Here is a 27,377-nt window from a genome sequence, read left to right as displayed (position 1 = left end):
TCAATAGTAGAGGTCTCCACTGCACATAAAACAATTATTTAATGACAGTTTGGAAGTACTGGGAGCAATAGATAGGCTACAGTAGGCTCTGTTTAGTCACATAAATGTTAACAGGATGTGAAGCAAGATTAAGTTGGAAGTCAAATGCTCATTCTACTATGTTCTTAGTATATTCTAAAAACCCAACAGTTTCCAAGAAAATGCATTAATAAATTACCATGTCAGTTTTGGTCAGTTAGAAAATGCATTACTGCTAATTATATTTGGGTTGGTTTTTTATACCTTTAGGGGAGAAAGACCTCAGTGTGAAGAAAAACAAGAACTTCTCATTCAAATGTTAATATATATTCTGGACTTTAGAATAGAAACCCTGTACTCTGAACTGGAGCAAGTTCTTTTGAGCTGACACCTCCATCCTACCTCACACAATCTATTTTAATGTTTTCAATCACTTTCACTGAAAATGTTTAGAAAAGGCTTTCTTCACACTATTACTACTTGCAATTGATCTTTTCCCCAGTGTAAATAGGTCTATGCCCTGGAGTCCAAATTATACATATCTGATCTTCTTGTGTAGTACAGTCTATTGGCTATGTTCCAGGTGTTTTTCCAGCTTGAGGCTTTGAATTAGATCTCCTGTAAATTGTTGCCAAATTAAATGGCTGATAAAATAGCTAGTATTTACCGTATGCTCAAAATTATTCATGCAGTGGCATGTGGTACCAGGAAACTTTTCTTTCTTCTCTTTTCTGCAAATATTTACTTTTTGCAGATGAATTTCTAAAGCCAAAAAAACCACAAACCAGTTGTACGCAGCTGTTTTTCTTTCTACTCCCATGCCAATATTTTCTAGTTACACAGGAAATATTTTTTCAATAACTTCATTGATGTTTTTCTCTCTATCACTGTTTTCTAGATGTTGTTACCCTTAAAGATAATTTAATATGACATATTAATTTGAATTAGAAGAGAATTTTGAAAGCCTGCCCTGTAACGGACTGAACCTAATGTTGCAAATATAGGCATAAAGCTATTAAGGGATGTCCATGATCAATGAAAGTCATTAACTCTAATGGTGGAGCTTGGAGAATAAAGGCAAGCAAGCAAGCAAAGAAAGAAAGAGAGAAAGTGTGAGATAGAGCAAGAGAAAGGGAGACATAGGTGCCAGGAAGTAGGGGTGGGGCAGGCAATGTTGGAAACAGACAGAGAATGGAAAATGCTTCTCAGTGGCCAACCTGGAAGAGAAGAGTGCAGAGTTGCCCAGATGAATGTCCTCCTCTGTTTCACTTCTAACATGGTAACTTGATAGTTTTCCTCAGGATCTGCACAAAATCATCATTAGGTTTTTCTGCTATTGGTGCTGTTATTGCTGATGGGACCAATAAAACAATAAAGTTTAAAAGAAACTGTAAAGGTTAAGATGGAAGGTCAACTTGACTCAGTATAGCACCTGAACAACTGTATTAAAACAAATTGAAATATTTTTGCCACATAACAAATTTTTCATTGCATTTCTCCTTATTGTGGTTTAATCTGGAAGGTAACCGAACAGCTGTGGGCCCACTTTCCACCACCACCTTCCCTTGTTTCCCCTCCAGCTTATTGTGCCCCAGATTCCTCACAGGTGTGGCAGTGGAAAGACCTGCAAATTCCATCAGTTAGTGTCAACACTGCTAAGTAAAATCTAAAATATCAGTGTGTCATCAACATTATTCTTATCCTCAATCTGTCAGTCAGAACTATACCAACTAGGGCAAAAATTAACTCTGTCCCAAATAAAACCACGGCAATATCCACCCTTTATTCGGTATCATTAATGTCGTGCCCAGGTTCCACTCTTCCCAAAGCATCCTTCCCTGTCTTTTGATACATACACAGAGATAGCTTTCCCTTAGTCTGTGGGCCATCCATCTAAAATTAGTCCGTAACTTCAGGCTTCTTCTATTGTAGTAGACCTTCAGAGCTGAAGAGATGATGCATGGTATTGGATAATGTCCATGATACGTCCATCCCCCATTCAAAAACCCATTTGTACATTGCATCTCTTCTTTGATGGCCCAACGTGTCAACATGTCATAGGCCCACTGAGCTACCTATCTTCCCAGCTACCTTGTGATGGCCCTGCTTGGAGCAGTCTGCTTCCTGATCCGTCTTAGAGGCAGCTGCTTTATTCCTTATTAAATGTGTCCACTTCTGTCATTGTTGAGACAGTCACGACACACAGAAGAACACTATACAATTTCAAAAGGCTTCTCTCTTTATTATAACAGCATGTTGTCTTTTATACATTCCCAACAAAGTTTATACTTATTCATTGGTTACAATAAATCAACACATTGTTCTTTGTTATAGAGCAGTCTACACCACTGTTTCCAGCTATACTGAATTGCAGGTTTCTTTTGTTTATCTTTTTCTTCTTCTTAGTTTCCATGTCAACAACCTTGGCAGAATTCCTTTCAGGGGTAAACACAACTCTTACCAGCTTCTTCTAACTCACTCTTCCTAGCTCACAGACCAGCTGTCACCTGCTTCCACACACTTCTTCTTCCAGTATTTCTCCTTGCACACAATCTCAGATAATACTGGCACGGGTTGGTTTTCTGGTTCAGCCTTGGACTCTGTCACTTTGCTCTTAGTTCCAGAGACCTTCCCTCCTGCAGCAGGCACTGAGCTCTGCTGAACAGATCTCAGTCAGCCTGGACCAGGCCCCAGCACATTGCAGTGATTTGTGTCTCTCTGGAATTATTGGGTGACAGCTCATCTTGCCCAAATATTTTAATACATTTTTCCGCATTCCTCAGGTTTTTAGAGGTGAAGTCTTAAAACACTGGGATATGCCCACTGCCCTAGGCACTTGCCCATCCTATCCCACACCCCTTGCCACTCATAACTATCCAGCCTTAGGGCAGATCTGTGGGTGATGTTCTTACTTTGTTGTGTAAACTTACACAAGAGCTGAGACATATTCATGTGTCATAGCAATGCAAAGGTGCTGGTTTGGTCACCCTGGGGATACTTTCCAAGAGGTGTTGTAAGTCACCTGGAGGAGAAAGGAAGGATGGCAGAGGGTGTCATTCCCATGGATGGACCCCTGGAGGTGTAGTTATGTGTCATTCCTGACAGGAATGCAGATGCAGCAGCGATGCTGGGTGTACACACTGCCTCAGTCCTGCCAAGAGGCATCTTATCATATCAAAACCCCATGTTACAAAGCTCAACAACATCAACCCTAACCCAGAGCTGAGAAATGACACAGCAGGGTGTCGCAGTCGAGGCGGTCACGACATTAAAGCAGAGACCATAAGCACACTCAGTCTTAGTCTCACTTGTCAACCGTTAGCAACGTTTGCAACCGTTAGCAACCGTTGGCAACAGTTGGCAACACTTGATTAGTGAAAATGGCTGATACACTTTCCAGTTGTTTCCCCTCCAGTCGCAGAAGGCTCCCATCTTTCCTCTCCCGATCTCCTTGGTTCAGCTTCTTCCTCTTACTTCTCGCTCCTTTAGCCAACAGGCCCGCTGCTAGCCCTTTCCACAGCAGGGAACATAGCAAGTAAGGTGTTACCCAAAGCAACTCTGAGAACACACAACAACATTGAGATCAAATAAGTCAACATTGTGGCCAGTAACTATTAAACCAATGCAACTAATTGCTTATAACAAATTTGTTTTAACACGTCAAAGCAGTGGTTATCTTAACCCTTCACACCCATGGGCTGGGTGCCAAAATGGACTCTTGTGGTTTAATCCAGCAGGCAGCTAACACCATACAAAACACTTGCTCACTTCCCTGTCACCACCCCAGGATAAGTAAGAGAATTGGGGGAAAAAACATTAAATTCACCGTTGAGATAAAGACAGCTTAATAGGCCAGAAACAGGAGGGGAAACAAAAATAACTATCATTAAAATTAGAGTATACAAAACAAGTAATGCACAATGTGGCTGGTAGCCACCTGCTAGCAGATACAGAGCCAGCTCCCAAGCCCCCAGCCAGCTTTATGTGCAGCTAATATTACTAAGCTTTACACCATATAGTATGGAATATCCTTCCAGTCAGTCACGGTCAGCTATATCACCTCTGTCTCCTCCCAGCTACTCGTGTCTCGCAGACTCTTCACTGGTAGTGTGATGTGAGAAACAGAAAAAGTCCTTGTCTTAATGCTTAACACTCCACTCATCAGTCTGCTATCAACATTATTCTCATCCTAAATCTAAATCACAACATTATCCCATATACCAGCATGAAAATTAACTCTATCCCACACAAAATTAGGATGATTGTGTACTGGAAGGACACTCTTACACCATGCCATTTAGAAACTTCCCCACGTTTTGCAGACTGTTTGGGTAATAGACAAAGACTTGAGATTTCAAAGTATCAAATTGCTTTGTCACTAAGTATGTGTTTCAATACAGTTTTTCTGTTGACCCAATACATTACCAGTGTCTGGTGAGGGCTTGGAAAATGAAAAAGACTTCTCCTAAATCAAACACAGATAAATTATGTAACCTTCTTTATATAGTAAACAAACTCTAGATAAAAGCAGTAGCTTCTTGATTTTAAGAAAGCTTTGGCCAAAAAAAAAGTAAATGTAATTGATTTTATGGGATTTTTTCTCATTTCAGTGAGATAAATAAAAATGTTACTCACTCCTGTAAAAATGCGAGGCTCGCTAATTACAAAAGGGTTAGATAATATGAATAGGAAGTGAAGGGATGCAAACAGATAGGTAAGGCCAATTGAATCTACTAAATTTGATAACGAAAACCTACATATTACCAGGGCCTCATGGGCAAAGAGATGAATCACATCTAATTTTTAGCAGCTCACTCATGTCACAAACATGGGAATTGATGCCAAGTATGGGAATTGATGCTGTGCAGGCAAAGCCCATTTGATAGCTGGGAAAATGTTTAAGCAGTAAGTTTGTTTTGAGCTCCCTGAAACAGAGGCTACAACTCCTACTTTTAATATGTCTGTATTACTATAACCCTAGTATCTGCACGTGACTCAGCCCTGGAAGAATGACAGATAACAAGAACAACATTAGTGACATAAAATATAGGAATAGAATACACAAAACTAGTGGCTAAAAATTTGCGTGCAGTTCTAGGCAGTTCTGTGGCATCATACAGAAACAGGCATTTAAAAGTTTGCTCCTACAATTTCCAACCCTTTTGTAATTCCAGGAATAGTTAGAACCATTGGAATGTTGATATAAATGAGAGTGTGTAGAGATCTAGAAGATTAAATCCACGTCAGACTTTTGTTTTATTCAGAGGTTTGGCTTCCTGCCCTCTGTTCAGACAATAAATTGGCTGTAACAGAGCTGCTTCTAGCATTCTGTTCAGTGGAAGTGTCCCAGCAGAGACAAAATAAGGTAAGCAAGAATGGCAGATTACAGCAGGATTAAATAATTTAAGATTATGTTATCAGACTCTTTGTTGAAATTTTATGAGTGATTGTTTCAGTTGACCTTAAAGTTTTCTTAAGAAAACTTCATCTAGTTTATGTTCATTTTTGTGTACTCCTGTCTTGTTTAGATCATAGATTTTGTAAAGCCTGATTTGAAGGAGACTATAACCTCATCTTTTATTAGCTAGAGGATGCCAAAAATTCTTTTTAATCCACTTTTAAATTGGATAAACCTGGAGGAATTACTACCTCTGCTAGCAGGCCTGACAGCCACAACCCAATACACTCAACTAAAACAGTTCTGACCCTGTAAGGATCTTAGACATATGTTAGGAATTTGTCAACATGGTATGAGATAATATTTGGAACATACCACCATATGGATGAATTCCACAGTTTTAAATGTTGTTTTTATGTACTGAATTTGATTTAATTTAATTTTATGATCACATGTGTCTTGGGATTAAATGAAAGAGAAAGCAAGCAAGATCACAACGGGAGCAAGAGAGGCTATATAAGAGGTTTTCTTTGCTGTCTTCATATCAATGAATTAATATAATCCATGTAGTGGTAAAAAACAAATTTCTTCTGCTTTTAGTATGATCTTGTTTTCTTTGGCCACAAACATACTCATTAATTTCTTAAAAGTAATTAGACTGCTGCTAGTTTCAGCAGTTTAAAGAACTTTAATTCCTTTATACATAGTTTGGATGCAAAATGAAACTTATCAGAACCAAGTTATGAAAACAGTGGTTGACACATCTGCAGCCAAGAACAATATCCAAGTCTTCTTAGTCCACTTCAATATATACCTTACAGAAGAGAGAAAATAACCGAAGAAATAGGTATGAAAGACATTAGGATAAAGAAATCAACATAGGAAGATATACATGGCATAAAAGACTGCGACAAAGAGTGAAAAATGTGGGCATAGGTGATGTGTGTATAAGAATATGTAATGACAGGAAAGGTTTCTTGAAATGGGAGCATTTATATGTCACTCAGTCTTAAGGAATATATGGCTCTTCAAGGTGTGAAAGCTTGTTTTATTTATTTTAGGGAGTTTTAATTGTTCTGGAGAACAACTAACTGGCTTCTGGAGAGCCAACAGAGGTGAAGTTTTACCACAGACTTTTCCATTTTCTACTTGTTTAAACAAACCAAACTAATTAAAATTTAGTACAGTCCTTCATAACATCAAGGTTACCTGTCCATAGTTCATCATAGAAAGTTTCTTCAGAATTTATCCACTTCCTAAACATGTTTCTGAGAATGTCTTTGAACTGGCCTGACATCTTCTGGAATTCTTCAGTCCTGACTTGAGGACATTCTCCTTTTTGTCTTACTGTTGCGAGTGTAAGCAATGCAGGGGCAAGACTGAAGATAGATCAAAACCAGGAATTGGGATCTTCAGAACTTCTGATTAAGAGCAGCCAAACTAGAATTACACTTGTTTTTAGTAAGAAACTTGAGTAGGTTATTGTGTGGTTTTGAGCCTCGCAGACCCAGCAAAGTCTTGAGTCTTTAATGTTAATGAGCGCCTAGAGACTTATATCTCTCAAGAGCCACAAGGTGGCATTACTGTCCACACACACCATAGAGCCCGATACAGGTGGAAGTTTCCAGAGACCAATTTCCTGGTGAAAAAACCCCACATAAAATGGGGGTTTTTTGTTAAGAATGCTCAGCAAGATGTGGGAGACCCAGCCTTTTCGTTCTACCTCTGACTGGAAGTTATCATTAATTATATGAGCCCTATTCACAAGGAAGAGCAATCCCATATAACAAATATTTCACTTTTCAGTGATCTAACTGAATGTTGTTATAACTAGAGTTGAAGAGACTGAATAAGAGCCGTAGTTATCCCTTTTAGTCTGGTAACAAGAGAACTGCCAGGACAGAAGTTTTTCATTTCATGTAAAAAATTTAATATGAAGTTTTGCATCAGGGAAGTGAGCCAAACCAGAAAACAGGACTGCCATACTCTTCCTTGGGTGAATTTACAAACCATTACACTTGTGTCAGAGCCTTAATCTTTCTGGTCTGACAGATATTTAATTATTCTGTGCAAGGCTGCATGGGGCTAAAATTGTACCCATCTTACCCTGTTTCATTCTCCAGGATACCAGACAGAATTGAAGCTTGTTGTTTTCTTTGGTCTGCACTTGCCATAAACACTTGCCATAAACAGGTGACTTCAGGAGAGCATGTAGACTTCAGAATTTCAGCTTTCCTTTCTTTAAACCAAAGTAAGATCCTTAGCTTTCCTGAAATGCAGTGATTTAAATTGCAACTTTGGGATTACCTTAGTAGCTGCCTGGGTGGTTGCACCATCAAAGCAGTTCACATTCTTAGACATCAAGCTCTCCTTCAGGTATCTAATCTGATATTCCTTAATAATTATAACATATTCCTCAAGTTTCCAAATTCAAGTCCTCATTTCTGAGGCAAGATTTCCTGAACCTTGGTTTAAGATATTGCAACATACCTATGTACACCTCTGAGAGTCAGATCATCAGTCAGCATAATTTTCAATCACTTATTAATACTTTGACAATTATCTTATGCTGTATCCACAAAATGAATGTGATTTTTCAATTCAGTTAGCAAAATGTAGCTAGCTTCCTATGATTGACAAACAAAAACTGAAGTCACAAACACTGCTTATATATTATCCTAGGGGAAGTCTTTCAAAACATATTCATTCAACACAACTGTGTTATCCATGTTGATGTGCATCTTAGTGAAAGTTTAGGTAGTTAACTGATTTACCATCACTGGAAACGCAGTTTTTTTGCTTTGCAGGACAAAGGCTTGGATCATGCAAGCAGTCAAACATTTTTAGAGTCTATCTACTTCTATTAACTGTCATTTATCAAAATTATATTTGAAAACTTGTTTCTCAATGGAAACACAAAGTCTTGTGACAAATTCTAACTCCTACTTTAGGACTCAAAAAAGGAAGTCAAGTGAGATCATCATCATCATCATCAGTATTTCTTCAACGCCTTGGCAATGCTGCTCCGCTCAGGCCGCATAATGCCGTATCAAGTGCCTCTCCGTAGAAGGGGGTCTGTAAGGACGACATGTCTGCATGCAAGTATGAGAACAGCTCCTGTAAACTCAGGTAAGTCTTCCCTGAGTGACAAATATGTTTATAGTCTTGAAAAGAATATTCCAATCCAAGGCAAATTCCAACAAAATTAAGCATGTGGAGCAGCTTTTCTATAATTCTGTCAAAAAGAAAAATATTTGGTGAAAAATAGAACCCCAAAGCTACCTTTAAAATAACCAGAACAGAAATACTTCTTAAAATACTGACATTACATTTTTCATCCCACCATGTTCATACCAGTAATTCCTAATGTACAAATGTACCTCCCTGGAGAAGGTGAATGATAAGCAGACCTGCCAACCATTCTAGTTTGGGCACTGTACTAGTTCTTTGGGTGCTCTAGTTCTACTTATAAGTAGAATTCTTGAACTATAGCTACTTTAACATAAATTTTTAAAAAGATTTACTGTATTGATTATTGTAGTTGTTCCGTTACTTTTTAGAACAACCCATCTTTTTTTCTGGAAGCCTGATTGCCAGCTGCCTTTGAAGAGAAAATCTTTGTCCAACCACAAATCAGCTATACATATAATCAAAGGTCCAACACAGAACCTGCCACTTCTGGAGTGTGTGGTTCAAGCTGTCAGAATGTGCATCATCCTTCTCTTTCTGCAGAGTTTCTGCTCAGCCTAAACAGGGTGGAAAGAAAGCTTCTTGAAAAAAATGAAATTTTTTCAAAATATTTGCCTAAATACAGATGTTTCAGAGCAGGTATCTTATTATAAAATAAGTAAAAAAGTTTTTTGTGAAGTCAAGCATTCCTAAAACATTATGCTACTGATGATGCATTCTGTGTATCCTGTTGTTTTGTTTGGCTAATTATTCTGGCAAAGGCAGGATTTTTTATCTTGCAGCATACCCTGGAGGTCTTTGTCATTTCAGAAATGTCGTAACTGCATTTGAAAGTATCAAATCTCTTCCAGTAAAACAATGTTCAGCTGAACATAATCAAAATTGTGACTTACAGTGTTATTCTGGAGGTGTCTCATATCAAGGTGTCCAGACATACATCCTTCTGACATCCAGAACAACACAGTTGCATTTAGGAATGAAAGAGAGCAATTTCCCTCCTGGCAGCTTTTAGTTAGAAAGACTTGGGTTTGTTGGTTTGTTTTTTGTTTGTTTTTTTTTTTTTTTTTAGGACAAGATATCTGATCCCCAAACTAAATGCTGCTTTTTAGCTAGCACTCTTACCTGAAAGTCCTATTTATACCCAGATCCAATATTCAAAATGCAAAACTGTGAAACAGGCAAGTTTCCTGGTCACTGACATAACCTTCTCAGCAAAGAAATATTTATTGTCCTTCTTCACACCAATACCAAGTCCTCAAAACAGCTGCTTAAGCCCATACTAGATAATTTCTGGTATGTTGGCTATACTGCTCATAGTTCAAATATACATAGATTATCAAGTAAGGATTGTTAAAAATGCCCTTGATCTTTTTCTAATAGAATGATGTAATTTCTTTGTTGATAGTAAAATGAATTATAACTCATTTTTTATTAGGGTTTAGGCTGCGAAAAACATCGAAATGCTATATACTAACTGACAATTCAAAAATAGTGCATTTTGATATAGATGAAGATGGTCATCATGAAATATCTACCAAGGATTCACAATCCCATGAAGGTAATGTTCCTTACATACCAAAACTCACCAATTGCATGTATAGTACTCAGGAAATTTTCAAATGTACTATTACGTGTCACATGTCCCTGGGCCCCTCTCTCCAACAAAGACATTGAGGCGCTGGAGCATGTCCAGAGATGGGCAGTGGAGCTGGGGAAGGGTTTGGAGCACAAGTCCTGTGAGGAGCAGTGGAGGAAGCTGGGGGTGTTTAGCCTGGAGGAAAACAGGCTCAGAGGGACCTTATCTCTACGGCTGCCAAACAGGAAGGTGTATCCAGGTGGGGGTCTTGTTACCTTCTCCCAGGTAACAAGAGGCCGGATGAGGGGAAATGGCCTCAGGTTGTGCCAGGGGAAATTTAGATCAAATATTAGGAAAAATATCTCTGTTGCTAGTGCTGCCAAGCTTTGGAACAGGCTGCTCAGGGAAGTTCTTGTGTCTCCACTCAGTAGGGATTTAGGTGTTTGGATGTGGTGATTAGGAAGATAGTGTACTTGTCAATGTCAGATTATGGTTGTATTCAATGATCATAAGGGTCTTTTCCAATCTAAATGATTCTAAGTGATCCTGTTCTCTGTAGACATAACAATATATTGGATCTGTATGAACACTGATAATGATACAAGAATACTTTTATCCTGATTTGCAGTAGGTTTATTATATATTTAAATAATAAGATTATATTGTTTACACTCATTTGATTAAGTGGGAAGTCTAGACATTTAGCTCAGGAGAGAGACAAAGGAAAGGTAATGCTCAAAAACAAATGCAAAATGGAGAATAGGGCACATTTTGGAATTTGTGGGGTTATTTTGTTTTTAATTGAACTCTTTTGTCTCAAAAGGGGCTTCAGTATTTGACACCAGAGATGTTATCATAGCTATCATCATGCAAAGACTTGTTAGAGGATAGAGAAAAATTAAATTATATCAAATGCAATTATTCTAGAATTATGCAATTATTCTAGAATGGTACCATTTCCAGAGATATGAAAGCAGGAAAAAAACTCAATAAAACACATTTTTAACCATAAATAGAGGGAAAAGTTGAAATCTTTTAGTTGGATTAATTGATTAATTAATCTTTAATTGAATTACTAAAACTTTCATTCTATTAAATTGAGAATAATGACAGCTACACTGATAGGGTACTTAAGTGTGTTTTATATATTTTTCAGTATCTTTTTCTTGATAACTCCATCAAATTTTGGAGTCACTCAGACAATTATTATTGTTAATTTATGAACAGAACCAAAACCTGTATAGGTATACAATGGAAGCAGTTTGTGAACAAATACATGGTCTGACAAGCCTGATGTAGAAGACACTGATATTCCTGCAACACAAAAATGACACCAAAATCAAACCAAACAAAAAAAGCCCAAAAACACCACCACCAACAAAAAAGGAAATGTTGTGTAATATAATTGCGCACAGAAGCACCAAAGACATATATTCATGACGCAGTTGCAACAACGTAATATTAGGAACAAGTTGTATCAAGGATGTTTGTGACATTTTTACCAGAAGTGGATGATGTTTTCCTCAGCTGACTGGCTGTGTGATTCAGGCTGATGTTAGAAAAGCCAGAAACAAGCTGCTATTTTTTCTTGTTGCCTTCCAGTCCCATACATTTAATATTAAGGTACTCACTTTCACTGCCAAGGGACTTCAGGCTCCTCTTTAATAGCATGCTAGGCTTTACAGCTGGTCACCAACTTCTTGTTTCTTAGGTGCATTCTCTGTTGCAAAATATAATTAAGCAATCAATACACTTTTTAAGCTCAGTGTTCAGACTTCAGTGTACCTGTTCACAAGTCTAACTGTACAACCTTACAGGGTTAAGTGAATTCAGAGACCCTCAAGAAAAGAAATCTGATGTCTGTTGCAATTAGACATTTCTTCTCAGATTATGTTTCAAAACAATTCTTGAAGCGGTTTCTATTTTTTTTAAATCTGAGGAATGCTTAGATCTCTAATTCCACGTATTTGTTAAATACCTTCTATTTTAGATATTGCGTGGTTAAGCGTGTTCACAAGGAATGAAGCACCAGGTAATGAAAAACATCTTGTGGGGAAAAAAAAGGTATCATCTCTGTTAGGGTCTGGTTTAGAAAATATATTAGAGCATAGGAAAAGAAGGTAGTAGTGTTTTACACATAGACTTGCCATTAGAACTAACATACTGTATCAGATTTTTCACTTAGCTCAGGTTACTGGACAGGTCTAAAAATAAAAGAGCCTTTCTGTGTTCCATAAGTAGAAATCTTCAAAGTTAAAAAATTTGTAAATTAGGAGTAGTGACTTGGACTGAAAGCAAATGTATGTAAGGGAATATATTGTATACAAACTGGAACATACAATTTTTTCTATAGAAAAGTGTGTGTGTTCTGCTGCTGGCATATGAGACTTAAAGTGAAGACCTGTTTTAGCAGGAGAGGAAAACCAAAGAGAAATTAATATGAAGAAGGAGGAGGCTTTGGGAACTTTCATATTATACACTTACGAAATTATTGAGAAAATCAAAGATATATTAGTTCAGCTATTACAGTGGAAGAAAAATGCACTCTAATTCCAATAATCAAGGGTTCCTGTAACAATAAGAACAAATCTGGTCCAGTACCAGATGTACCTTGAAGAAGGGACAAATGAAGATTTCTAAGGAACAGTATAAAAATACTGATATCCTCCCAAATACCAAATAGGGATATCCTCCCAAATACCAAATAGGGATATCCCTAAGCAAGATGTTTTTTTATTTATTTAATTTCAAGGCATTTTCTTTGCATGGATTTTAAAATTGCCCCTTGGACTCTGGTAAGGTTTTAGTGACCAGAGAGACAAGGTAATTAATTCAAAATCCATCAGAGTGGAAGTATCATTGATATACAATCACAATAAGGTTCCTTACTTTCCTTGCCATTCTCTGGCTGCTTGATAGACCAGTTGCCACATCTTTTATAAGTGATAAAGTTGGGCTCCTTTGGACTTACTCAGACTAAACAATGTATAAGCAAGTCACAATAAACTCTAGATGGAGCAAGACAAGGATAGTTGAGACGTAAGTTATGTTGATGGGTGTCCCTGGTGAACTGGATGGACTCCTGCATACCTCCTTTGTTGTCACTCTTGCCTTCAAGAGAGAAAACTCTTGACTTCGATAAGAAATCTCTCTTGCCTGTTGATATGTCTCTTAAATGCTACAACTAAAACTGGACCATTGCCCCTGAGGCAATCTAAGGTGATATCACAAAAAGTAATACAAGATAACAGAATTGTAGACCTGCTATAGTAGCCTACTATATTTATCTAAATACTCATTTAAACTGAATAAGACATAGTCAGTTTGAGTTTTTCTTAATTTTTAACAAGGATTTTTAATGCTATTTTCATGCTAAAGTGGTCTCGGAAAAATTCCTTCAGAAGAATAATACAAAAGCATTACACTTAAGGAAAGTTAAGACAACTAAAATCAGGTCCAAGAGAAGCTAAAATTAGTCAAGTGAGATGAATACATTCTGCTAATTCTCCGTATCCTTCAAAAGCAAAAAAATGCCTTTGGTAATACTCCAAACTCCTTAACTGTAAGTGGTAATGCATAATAATCTAACATTTTAAAATTTGTATTCAGCTGCTGTAGTTAAACATATAGATCAACTGCCACTTTCTTTTATATTTTCTGCCTTAAATGGAACTTGTCATACTTCTAAAAGCACAAGTGGTGTTTTTTGAAGTAAGTTTGCAAGCCAGTCAGATAAGTATAGCATCACTGAGCAGTCATTGTAATATGTAATTACAATGTATGTAATACATATATATTGGGTTTGCTAGGTAATGCTCTTGTGTGCTGTAAGGGTTGGCAAAGGGTACCTTAATTTATTTACTTTTTGCTGACGTCTTGAAGTACCAGAAGGTAACAATGAACATTGTCACTTTAGCAGGCTGAAGAATTCCCATATTATTGATATCATCTTACTTCCTGCAGGTGAAAAAACAGTTTTAGCTCAAAAATGGAATTTATCCAATGCACCCACAATTATAATAGTAAAAGGATTATTATCTAGAAACATGCAAAAAGTAGAGGGGAAAAAATCCTACATTTTGCATATTGACATATACATAGCCAGGTGTATAGAGTAAACGTGTTTACTACACATATGAGTTATCTACCACTACATTTGCCTTTGTAGTTCATATGACATGTAGTAATGTACAACTGATATTTCATACATTGACCATAAAAGTAGAGAAATTAACTATATATATGGCAAATTTAAAGTCTCACAAAGTCACAGGCTTTAAATACTTTAGACAAGATAAAGGTATCAAGAGTGATTATATTTATGCCTATTCCCATGCCTATAAAGTATGTTTTCTCTTTGTAAAGCATATTCAGCTCTTCTTTATTTTATAAAGTGATACTCATATTATTACAATATTCTCTTCTGTGTAAAGCAGATTCTAAAATTTTGGTGAGCCTCACACAGAGATCAAAGCTTAATGAATTTGTCTTTTTGTGCAAGAGTAAGAAAAATCTCTCTCTGAAGGTAAGAAATTGTTTATTTTCTTTATAACATGTGGATGCTCTCTCTTACTGTAAGACAATTTCCCCCACAGAACTTTTCAAATTCATTTTTCTTACCACCTTCCACATTTCATAACTTCTGAGTATGTCCCCTTATTCTTTTTTATGAAATACTGAGAGAAGATTATTGCAAAAGTTTTTGGGTTAGATAGTTGATTACTGCCACTAGAAGATAGTCAGGGATGATGAGTTCCAGTCTCTGTGGAGGAAGAGGGAGCTTCTTAGCCAGAAAACATGCAGGAAAATAAGAGGAGAGTAAAAAGCAGAAGTCTTGCCTTGGAAAGAGGTGAGTTTAAGATGGGAATTGTTTTCTTCCAATGAATGCACATCACAGAACAAGGAATGTGATGAAGAGAAAACACAGCTGAACATCCAGTTTCAAACATTTGCCATCTGGCGTCTAAGCATTCCCATTTTCTCCAATCTTGTGAAGGTTTGCTTCTGATAGGAAGGGAAGGCAAGGCTAGTCTTCCCCAGAGAGGGATTAAAGCCAGTGCTAAAATCTGTCTGAGAAAGAATATTTTGTTGCAATTTACCATCTACAGCAGAGCAAAGGTCCAAGAAGCTCTGTTTATACAGAGATATTGAGATAAAGAATAACCCTCTTAATGTCAGCCATGCATGATGGTGGAAATCACCAAATGCTTTCTCAAAAAGTCATGGATTTTTTCATTTGTTTTTAACTCACAAATGACTATTCATAAAATCTATTTCCTGAATTTTTCTAGGGAAATGTATATTGTAAGACACATAAATCATATTTTGCCCTATTACTCACAGAAAGGGATTTTCCTTTCTGTCCTTGAAACATCAACTATTTTTAAAGGATTTTTCTGGTTCAGAGGTTACCTTCTCATAAATCAATTTTTTGAAGGGTGTTCTACCAAATCAAGAGAAGAACTGAGTGTTGAGCCTGAATGGATTTATCATAGCACAGGTCCCCCATGGGGTGATAATTAACATTGACTCCATGATTTCAGAAGGCTGATCAATTGCTATATAATATCATATCATATCATATCATATCATATCATATCATATCATATCATATCATATCATATCATATATCATATATCATATATCATATATCATATATCATATATCATATATCATATATCATATATCATATATCATACCATACTTCTAAGAAACTCATTGCCCTTGCAGACAGTCTGACACAGCTTGGACCAGATTGGTGAATTGATTCCAAGCACCACCACCAGTGTCCAGTTAAGAAATCACCCTTCGGTAAACAAATCTCCATAACACATTCCACATGAGCACAACAACAGTGCAGCAAGTGAAGATAAGGAATGTTTATCATTCTTTTCTCTGATCTTCTCATAGCCTTCCCCAGGACAATGCCTGGGAAAGTTGTGCCTGCTGCTCTCTGTGGCCAGAGAGCTGCAGCCACAGGATTTTATTTTCCAATGAACTATTTTAAAATTCCAGGTCATACCAGATTATGTTTCTTGACACAATAGAAAGCAGTTCTTATCTGAAGATGAAGACATACTTAGCATCTAGCAAATGTGTAAAACCTTGGAAAGATCACAAACCTTTCTTTTTCCAGCACAATACAAATAATTTCCTTAGTCTCAACAGGGATTCTGGTATGGAACAGGACAAGGCTTCTTATCTGGAAAAAAATTTTGGTATCCTGGTACAATATGGTTCAATCAGGGTTGCACTTCTAAATAGGACCTGAACATTACATAGTTTGAAGGACTGTCTTGAGTATTTGCATTCAATCCAATTCATTTTGCTGTGCAAATTATGAAACAGGAATATATCAATGAAATTTTTTCAATAATTTGTCAATTTATTAATCTGGGATTATTTGAATGTAATAATTAATGAACTTTTTAAAAATATAATTTTTTAAGAACTAATGCCACATTGGATGGGTTTGAAAAGCAAAGTATGATGAAAAAATTACCAAATTAAATTTAAAAATTAATAAATCTGTTTGTTGTAAACACAGGTCTTAAAAGCATCCTGTTCAGAGCCAGATTGTCCTTCATTTAAGGGATGTGATACGAAAACTTGCAGCCATGAAAATCCTGACTTTAAACAGGTATACAATCATGATCAAACAAATAAAAACCTGTGTGTGAGACTGTATATGCAAATACAGGTGTGTAAAAAGGGCATCTGAATTCATCCTGTTACTCATTAGGTGACAAATTGCTTACTTTTCTTTGAGCTGATTTTTTTTCTCAGAAAAGGAAAAATACAATAATGACTACATCCTTCAATCTCCAGGCAAAATATCCGACTTTGAATTAAAACATGAGAGGTAGATATGTTTCCTGTATTATTATGCTTATACAAAATGAAGGGAGACAAAAAGTAGATTTTATCTGGTACAAATTCTTCGGCAAGATACAGAAAATCTGGGTGAGTATATTAGCAGAAGGTATCTAGAAGGATCAGATTACAAAAGTTATGATGTTTAAAGAACTAATGAATCCATCAGTCATAAACTTCTGGGAAGTAATAAAACCCTGTCATTTTCAGGGTTTTTTTCAGACGAATCAGAAATTCATCTGATGGATTTCATGTAATCAGATGATTATAAATCGGGAGTAATGTATTATGGACAGAAATACAGTTAAATGGGTGGTTTCTTCACATGTTTTTGTGACGAAAGCTTGGTTTTGTTGACTCTTCTCTATATAGAAATGATAAAACATAGTAGGCACATGAAGGAAATTAGTTGCTCTTTGGGATACCTAAACTTTAGGATAGTAGGTGTTATAATCTAGAGAAAATGCAAAACTAAGGAAATGTAACTAATAATATTTTTAATTAGAATTGTAGCCCTGTGGCTTTATCATTCAACTGAAAAGCCAATCTTTCCAATTTCACCAGGCAAAATTAGAACTATCTGGACCCAAGTAGTTTCAGAACTTCATAAGATGTTCTGTGAAACCCTGAAAACCTGAAATTCCCAGCCTAAAATTTCTAAAATGCTGACTTTTCTCCTAAATCAGTAAGCATTGAATTTCCAATTCCGGTAAATTGACATCTATCTGAAATGGTTTCCAACAGGTATGAGCTACACTACTGATAATTAATGAACAAATCTGCTACATTCTGAGCCTGGAAAAGCTAAGTGGGTCCTTCAGTTCAAGTTCTGCTGAGTTACTCTTCTGCCACTAATATTCTTTGGCTCCCCACAGAAGGAGAAAGCAGCAAAGCTTAGGAAATTTTTAATGCAACTTTTAGTCTCTCCCTTGTATGTTATAAACGATCACAGTCATATTAACTTTTGCAAATTATTTTTAATACACTTTTTTATTTCATACAATTTTTAAACTGGAGCTGTTCACAGAGGTTTAGTGTCCTTAGGGCAGCAAGTTTTGGGAGACATCTGGAAAGAGCTGTAACAATTACCTGTAGAGATCTATATATCACTTAGTGTTTTTAAACATAGTTAAAAGAAGATTTCTGGGAACCCATTCATTACGTAGTAAGACAGATAGTGATCTGCTCGTCGTGGTTTCTTACTGATACCCTGAAATAGGAGAAAAACAGTTACTCATTTGTATGAGGAGAAATCAGAAACCTGCACTTGAACCACATCCAGTTGGGTAAAGAGGCCAAATCATAGTCAACTCTGAATCATGAGATTCCTCATAAACATTCTAAAATGAATGTACTGATCAGTACATTCCTGGTGTAATGAATAATGTCTGCATTGTCCTTAGGATCGTAGTGCACTGAGATGGAGAAATACTTCTCGTGGATAATGACAAAGCTATTCAGGGCTGCAATGTGATATTTAATCTGCTAGCTTTGAATAGCTAATCTTAAAGACAGGCATTTTCTTGTTTTTCTTGTTTCTACTGGCAGTCTTCTTGTTTGAAGACTGCCAGTAGAATTAGCAGAAATGTGAGAATCTGCGGACCCTATCATTATACCAGGAAGAGTTGTATAGAGTGTTGTAAACTTTCATTTCTGTAACCAAGGCAATTGAAACATTGAGACATGGTTCACAATCAATATTAATTGAATCCTCTTTTATTAAATTAATTTTAATATATTAATTAGATTGTAATAACAATAAAATATTTAAAATTACAGCAAGTAATAGTTTAATAACATCTGATTGGGGATTAAGTCAGAAAGACAACACCAATTTTTATTGCAATGCTCTTTTGGTTCAAGTGAAAAACTGCACTGTAGGCACAGCTATGGCCTCACACAGTTCACACAGTGGCAGCATCCCAGACAGAGCAGTAGTGGAGAAGCCAACCCCAACAGTTGACTCAGGACATTTGCTTATAACTGTGATTATTCTAACTCTATAATAGACCATGCTTATCATAATTAATAATATCATAGAAAAAAATGCAATTAACTACACAACAGAATGATCTCAGAGCTACAGAACAGTTTTTCACTTTAGATTCTCCACTTAAAAGCAGTTCCCCCACCCATTGCTCATAATTCTCCCAGTAGGTAAGACAGCTCCCATTTATATCATTTGCATTAATTATTGTGTGAATTTTTTACTATTTCTCTTTTTTTACTCTTCCAGAAGTGCAGAAATTAGTGAGCATACAATGGTTATCACAGAAGTACACATCTTCAGTACACATACACTACTACATCTGTAGTATCTTACTTCAGTGTAACTTCTGGTTCAATCATAATATTTAATGTATTCTTGACCCATTGCTACACTCAGACCTTTGATGATGTATTCATCACCCTCTCATCTTTTCTGAAGTACTAGTAGCACCCAATTTTCCCTCTGTTTCAGATATTCATTAATTAACACATATGCGTAAAAGAATACTAAAGGATAGTATTCAGCAATTTCAATTGCTGGATCAGGCTGTTTTTCTTCCAAGTTATTGTTCCCTGCTGGATAATGCAAGGTTTAGATCATTAGATCATTGTGTCTGGACAGCATTTGCCAAAGTTTTGACTGGAATATTCCAGCCTGGGTGGACTGGGACCTGAAGTACTGCAGCTGTGAAAGTTCTGTTAAGAGCTGCAAAAGTTTTTATTCCACAAGCCTCTCTATTTTACTGAGTAGTTCAATGAAGACAAGAAGGAAGGAGATTATACCAGAGGCTGTGCAGTCATGAAAGACTTTATTAAGAGACTTATTCTTTACTCCAGTAGGCCAAAATAAACTCCAAACATGTAAAATCTGGTGAGGCCCCCTAAGATACCTTGATCCTGAAGTTTTTACCTTGTAAGTACTGACAGTGCCGTGTTTACTGTGCTTGGCAGCAAGCTGACAGAGACACAGTCCTTTTTGGCACCCAGCATGCAGCCTGAAGTTTTTGGGGCTTTTTGCTTCAAAAGTTGATCATCTATTGAAAAGCCAGGGAGTGATCTGCAAGCCTCACTCACTCTTCAGTGGTCACATATGGCCAGCGCAGAGTCTGATGGATGTTGAAAGTGGACTGTTCTGGGCTGAACATTCCTGTCATTCAGGGCTGCTGTATCAGAGATCCTGCACCTTCAGTATGAATCGAATCAAAGGTGGCAGAGTGAATGCCACAGCTGATATTGCCAAAGCATTTTTATTGATCACCTTGGCAGCAGTGTACAGGCCAAAATTTTCTTTCAGTGGAGGGATGTCCAACACACCTGGAGCTGACTGACCCACGGCTGGAAGCACAGCCCAATTTGTCAGGAAGGACCAGCTGTGGTAAAAAAATAGACTGAGGTGTGTTGCTCCAGCCAGCATCCAAGCCCCTGCACCAGATATTCATTCAGACCCACTCTCCTGTCAGGGGAGAGAACATGCAAGAAATGACACCTCACTTCTTAACATTTAAAAATGTTTATTGAACCACAACAAGGGACTGAATAAAGAACAAGGGGCAGTGCTGGGTGCTTAGCTACTTAACTTTCAATATTAGAAAACTTACATGAAGAGACACCAGATCTTAACAGAACTTCTTCTAACCTTATAACATACATTTAACATTTGCAAGAACCAACACCACACTATCAGTTTATTAGAGAATAGCAAGAGCAAAAGTAAGGAAGTTTTTGAATTAAGAAAAAAACTCAAAAGTAAAACATATGAAGGTCAGAAAAAACCACAAGTGATGCAAAAGCACTTACTCACCTCCTCCCCTGACCAATGCTCAGCCAGTCTCTGAGTAGTAGTCTTCTCAGAAGCAAACACCCATCCTCCCAACCCCACATTTTCCATCCTTTACATCCGTTATGACTGGCCATGACATCACATGACATAGAGTATCCCTCTGGCCACTCTGACACAGCTGTCCTTCTAGATGTGTTCTGTCTCATCCTCTTGCCCATCCCAGCTTATGCACTGAGGCTGAGTGGAAAGAAAGAGAAGCTCTTGATGTTGTGCATGCACTGCACAACAGCCAAAATTTCCAGTGGTGTGTCATCAATCCTGTTTTAGCCACAAACCACATAACTAATCTGTAACGCCTTCCAATGTCCATAACTTCTGTGATACAATTGAGGTGGCAGCTCAGTTTTACTAGTTTGCTTATCATCATTGCATGACTCTTGTCTCTTTGATCACATGCTCTTTGATTCTCTTTGATCTGAGGCAAAATGTAGATTGCAGTGTGCCCCACACTCTGTGTAACACATCGTAACATGACAAGATGCTCTGTTTCAGCTGGCCTTCAAATCCATTCCTTCTTATCTTCTAGTTTCTTCCTAGGTTACAGTGCAGGATTTGAACCTAGCTTGGAGTAATGCTCATTGTGCCATATTTGATCTGACTTTATATAATTTTGAGTCTATTAATTTTAAAACTTGTATACTACTCTCTCACATCTTTTTCTGTAGTTCCCATCACTGACATGTTTTTCTTTAGCCTGTGAAGACAATATTTGTGGCATTTTTCTGACATGAGCATATGTGTTCTATTTCAAGTGCATTGTGAACCACTTGTGGGACATGAATAAAGGTGAAATTTTTGTCATTAAATGTGAAACCTAAGCTGTAAATTGGTTCTTCATTTAATGCAACGAAAAGCAAAATATCAGATTGTAACTAAAAATCAGCAGCTTTTTTCTTGGAACTTGCAAATTGTCTTGAGTCCTACTGTAGAAACTGTCCTTGGGAGGAACATTATCTGGCAGTAGTCCACCACATTCTCCAGGTTTTCTCATCATCCTCCTTTACAGGTCATAATAGAAAATCACCTCTGCCGTAATTTCTTGCAAAACATTTTGCTCTTTCCAATGACCTGCTGCGCATCCCAGCCCTGATGGTGCTTCATTATGCTTCTATTTTGAGTTCTTCTTCCTTCTCCCACCCAAATAGCGCCATTCTCTAAATAATTTTCCTCTTACACTTTTCCATCTAATTTTCCATCATTTCATGCAGGTACAGTGGGTATTTTTAAATCTCTGAATCTCAATTTGCCTTTGTAAGCATGCAAATTTTTCTTTACAAAACCCCTTTGGAATCTCCCTTGCTCTAGCGTGAATTTCTGCGTTGTACATATGAATCTCTTTCCTTGCTTCTACTGGATTTCTTTCACCAAACATTCTCATTCCTTTTATGTTTATTTTTTACATTCTGAGTCCCTAGTAGGTATTCGTTTCCCAAAGACAAATTTTCTTCTACTTCCTTAATAGTATTTTTTAAAACTTAAATGTTTTTTGATTGAAGCTGCAGACACTGTTGTTACATTTAATTGATCAGGACAGAGTGTTCTAGCTGCTTCCCATCATAGCTTTGAAGGTGTATTCCCCAAGTTTCTCTGAAGTACTCCTCAATAATTGCAAGACAATTTCTTTCCATCTCCTGTTGTCGTACGGGCTAAAAGGACACATTGCTCCTTCTGTCAAAAGGTGGTTATTGCCAACACTGTAATTTCCAGCAAGCTGATACCCTTAAATGCGCTCCTGCTTTTCCTCAAGGATTCTGTTTCCTTTTAGAGGTCCCCTTAAGCAATGATAACACACCAGACTAGTCAGAGTTATAGAACTGGGCAGAACACGGGCGGACTTATAGAAGATAGGCAGAGCAAGAGTGTTGAAAGTTAAAATAATTTGAATTTGATATGTTCAGTCTTTCCCAAAGGATATTCTAAATTCCCTGCTGTCTGGCAGGAAGCTGAGTTGGAGGAAACACAAATCTCAACCTTCTACTAATTAATGTCCCACTATTAGCATCAGGTAACTACTCACACAGTATTTATTCACAGTTACTCCTTCTCTCAGTGCACAGAGGCAGGAGCAGGGGCTCATACCCCCAGCCCAGCAGGTTCCAGGCAGCTGTGCACAGTCACACCCAGGGCTGCTGGTCCCAGCAGCTGTGCTCACACACACTGCCCTGTAATCTCCGTCCAGCTACAGCAGCCGCTTGGATGTGATGTGGATTACACGACCTGTGGTAGTGCTGGAGGAGTGCTGGAGACCACGGGCAGGTTCAGCAGCCCTTTGGAGCCCCAAGCTTAGCAGTTTCTGCAGATTTCAGCACATACTCTTCCTCTCACTGGCGTGATGTTTTTTTGCAACTATTTTTCCATCCCCACCCTGAGATGCCCAGTCAGCACAAACACATACACCCACCCACCCTCACACACACACACACACACACACACACACACACACACACACACACACACACAGAGTAGCTCTTTAGACAATAGCTATTGGTCCAGAGATGGATCTTTTTAAAAAGTGCATTGGAAACTGGAGATATACAGAAAAGCCACAGGTAATAGAGCGTAAGTTGTTTAAGAGTAGTTTTTACTGTAACATTCTAATTTTACTTCAAAAGAGACAAGCAAAACTGTGGATTGACATTTTACTACTAGTGGCAATTGATAGGGTAGGCCTAAGGTGAGAAAATAACCAAATGAAAAACTTAAGTTATCATAAATACACTGAGTAAACTGTGCTGGTGTTTTTATGAAGCAAAGGAATGCATCTATTAGTCTAGTATTACTCAGTCTTTTGAGGGACATGGGTATTACTTTTATTCATAGTTATCACAGAATCTATCCCAAAATTATTAGTTGTTGCCTAAGGTTTATTTAAAAATTGGTAAATATGAGTCACTGGAGAAAAGTATAACAAGCATAAAATATAACAAACTAACAGCATACATGAATTTTTGTCACGTTTGACATTATAGAATGGCATTAGAAATACAATGTGGTTTTTATTTTGTGTATTTTCATAGCTGAGTGAAGAGAATAACCTTTTCATCATGCATAACCAAGGAACTTCAGTGCAGTTCCAGTGCTATGAAGACAGAAGTTACTATCTGTGTGTGAATGATGACTCACTTGATATTCGCAAGCTGGAAAACAAAGAGCCCAATGAGGAAAAAAATTTTTACTTCAGGGTGTCATATTTAGAGGAAAAGTAACTTGTCTACTTTTCGGTGGCCTAAGTGCCCATACATCTCCTAAGAAGATGAGGAAGTTTGAGACCAGCTAATTTCTGTTTGGGCTAAATTTTTACATTTTCATAATCTAAGCCACCAGCATCCTTTATTTCTGGACATTCAATAGCAAAAGAGGAAGGTCAAGTTTGAAAAACATACTAACTGATCAGTCTCTGTGTCCTACCTTCCAATTGTGTTTTTAAGGAAACAAAATATTCTGGTGTGGGAAAATATACAGGGGATATTTCAAAGATGGCAACAATAAGGAACATATATGAAAATGATCATAAAATATGCCATTAGTTTTCCATGCGATAAGCATTTTACTTTCTATAAACTATCTCTTATAAGCTCACCTGAGTGTGACAAGAAAACTTTCAGAAGACTTTCAGAACTTGTTAAATGCATATGTACATATCCTGACTGACTGACTTGGAGAAAGAGTCAGAAAAGGTGTCTTGACTCTTTCTGAGAGCAAGGGAAGATGCTGGAAGTTAGAAGATATCTCTGCACCTGTAGCTCCAAGCTCCATGTAGTACACTATGCAATTTCAGCATCTCTTCAGCATGGCAGCTCTCTAAGAAAATGTACACAGACCATCAGATGCACAATGTGCAGGCAGAGGGAGGGAGGCACATTGAACTGATGGGCCATAAGAGATGCCTGCAAATGCAGCAGAAAATTGCTCTGATGTATTGGCTTCCACTTCTAAGTCACAGAGGGAAATACAATCACATGTTCAATTGCAAAGCAGAGTGCAGAACAGCATCAGAAAAACAATAATATTCAAAATTAATGAATAAAATAAACACTAAGTGTTCATGTGGGCTATACTGGAGGAGCCATAAGAGTACTTACCTTAGAGCTACAGGGTCGGTCAATGCCAAATGGAAGATGTTGACACTTAAATGTCTATAGAACATGCCCTGCAAACCATAACATATTTGAAATACATGAGAAAACAACCTGAAAGTTATCAGGATCACTAAGGGTTAAAGATCTGGTTCTTCATTGCTGTACATGGACTTCCACTCTGATTTAGTGGCCATTTTCTGTGATGCAAGTAATTTGAGACTCTATGTGTATAAATGATAGGCATGGTGCACCTACACCAAGGGACTGCTGCTTAGTTGCAGCAAAACAGCCTACAATATAACACACTTGCAGGAATAATCCTGTGCAGGTATAATAAACAATGCACACCTGAAATAAGAATCCTAACATCAGTCAGTCAATCACGCCAATGCACATTGCAATAATGCAATTTTCTATTGTAAACTAAGCTCCAAAGGTCTGTGAGGCCTTAAAAGATTTCACAGCTTGCTTGTTGTATTCTTCAAATAGCGAAAATCTTTATGTTCGTTATAATGCTCATTGAAGAGAGCTTTTAAATATTTTCTAAATAATACTTACAAGCTCTGGACCTGCCAAGAGTTCAATAAACTGCCAAGAGGTAGTGTGAAGAAAAACTCCAAAACTCTAGATATTAATTTCAGCATTTATTACACTAGAATCAAGTTAACTTAAACTGCTTAAGATGTTACACAAGAAATAGATTCAGTCGTAGTAAGTACATTAGTTTCACTATCTGATACACTAACACTTCATAGTCATACATTTATTGTTGGTAGTGTAGTCACCTCACTAAATTACAGAATGTGCTAGATGGGAAGTTGATGAAAAGACGACAAGTCACCATAAAGCTTGCACAAAGCATATTAATGAAATCAGCATTGCTGATATCACCACAAAAGTAACATTTACCTCAGTTAAATTTGAATCTATTTTATAGTTAAAATTTAAATTATGGTTATATGCAGAATTTTGTACTTTTACCGTGTGCCATCATTTTAGCAATTCAAGGGAAAATAAGCCCTTATGGAATACAGCAGTCACAATTTTGGATTTGATATATAGGATAGTAATATCATTTGACTTCTTTTCTCATAAAACACAGTAAAATCAGACAACTTCATAATTCTTAATGTACATAGTAAAGCAAGTTTAAAAATTTTCTATCCTAATCTTTGCTGGAGTTTTATTTTGATCATAAAATCCCTTCAAACTGACATTTTCCAGTTCCCACTAATCTAAGTGTCTTGTGAGTGGCAGAAAAGTTTTTAATATGTGAGGTGGAAATAATTTAGAAATTTTATTTTAAAACAGAAAATCGAAGAAGCCATTTCAGAATGGCTTTCATTTTTAGCCTTTCAGAAAAATATAGTTTCAAACACTTTACAATAAAATCCAATGTGTCTAACATTCAAATATGAAATATAATTAGTATTTTACTGCTTAAAACAACAGTTATATTCTTTAACTTTCATTTAACAGATGTGATAATTATTAAAATAATATATATATGTCGCTCTTGTATTTCTGCCCTTCCAAAGCTGTGCCTTAAATAAAGTACTGCATTTTGTTCACTTAGACCAATGTAATGCAAGTATTCTTCATATATTACTTGTAGTATTTTGACCATATTTTTGACTTCCTGCAATAAAACCCGTGAGAAAAACTACAATAACTGTAAAGCAAGTGATCTTTCTCTGTGTTACATACACTTCCTTCATTACAGGGAGCCAAAGGAGCTAGAAATTTGGGTTAGAAGTTGTCATTTTTCTTGCCTCTATTTGATATTTTTTCAAGGCTGTGTCAGCATGTGATGGTGTGTCCCCACTTCCCCCATTTCTGCCCGAGCAATGGCCACCAGTGTTGTTTGTGGTTCAGGGCCATAACCCTTGCTCAGCAGCCAAGGGCCATAATCCTTGTTCCACATTCAGTAGACACTGAATGTCTCTACAGTCTAAACAAATTATTACAATCTCACATAGGTGCAATTACAAAACTGCTAAAACTTGTAAGCAATCCAAATGATGCAGTTTCAGTTAAGGATCTTCAGTAACACAACATCTCGGTAGAAGGACTTGTTTATGCCTCTTCCCTGTTGTTAAATGCTCACCGTGCACTCACAGTCTGATGTCAAGAGTTCTTTTTTCTTAGATAGGATGATGTGGTCAGGGTGCCATCCCAGTAAATACAATGCATGTGTGTCTTCTAATTCCCTGCTGATTCAAACAGAAGAATACTCTCCCTTGAGTGTTGCTACTTTTACATGTACATGGTATGAATTTTGAAGATGCATATAAACAGACATTATTTTAGTGTCACTTTGGTTTTGATTCTGCTTGTCCATAATTTCTCTACCCAAAGAAATCTGTTTGTGTGCTTTAAGTGTGACTCTCCATATTCCCTGTTTATACAAAGAGA

General features: G+C 37.1%; 1 protein-coding gene across 2 annotated transcripts; it reads left to right on the top strand.

Moving 5' to 3' along the window:
• The first annotated feature begins 5,351 nt into the window (after window positions 1-5,351).
• On the top strand, window positions 5,352-26,611 carry LOC132087114 (uncharacterized). Of its 2 annotated transcripts, none has more exons than XM_059493160.1 (7): window positions 5,352-5,383; window positions 8,368-8,545; window positions 10,041-10,163; window positions 12,172-12,213; window positions 14,618-14,706; window positions 16,729-16,821; window positions 23,901-26,611. In XM_059493160.1, exons 2-7 carry the CDS (start codon window positions 8,434-8,436, stop codon window positions 24,087-24,089), a joined length of 648 nt encoding a protein of 215 aa, XP_059349143.1. In that variant the 5' UTR covers window positions 5,352-5,383; window positions 8,368-8,433; the 3' UTR covers window positions 24,090-26,611. The 2 variants fall into 2 exon arrangements, with proteins under 2 accessions (XP_059349143.1, XP_059349142.1); XM_059493159.1 differs by having other exon boundaries at window positions 14,615-14,706.
• Window positions 26,612-27,377: the final 766 nt, after the last annotated feature.

The sequence above is a fragment of the Ammospiza nelsoni genome, chromosome Z, assembly GCF_027579445.1.
Source record: "Ammospiza nelsoni isolate bAmmNel1 chromosome Z, bAmmNel1.pri, whole genome shotgun sequence".
Taxonomy (NCBI): domain Eukaryota; kingdom Metazoa; phylum Chordata; class Aves; order Passeriformes; family Passerellidae; genus Ammospiza; species Ammospiza nelsoni.
This window is presented reverse-complemented; position numbering and strand designations above follow the sequence as displayed.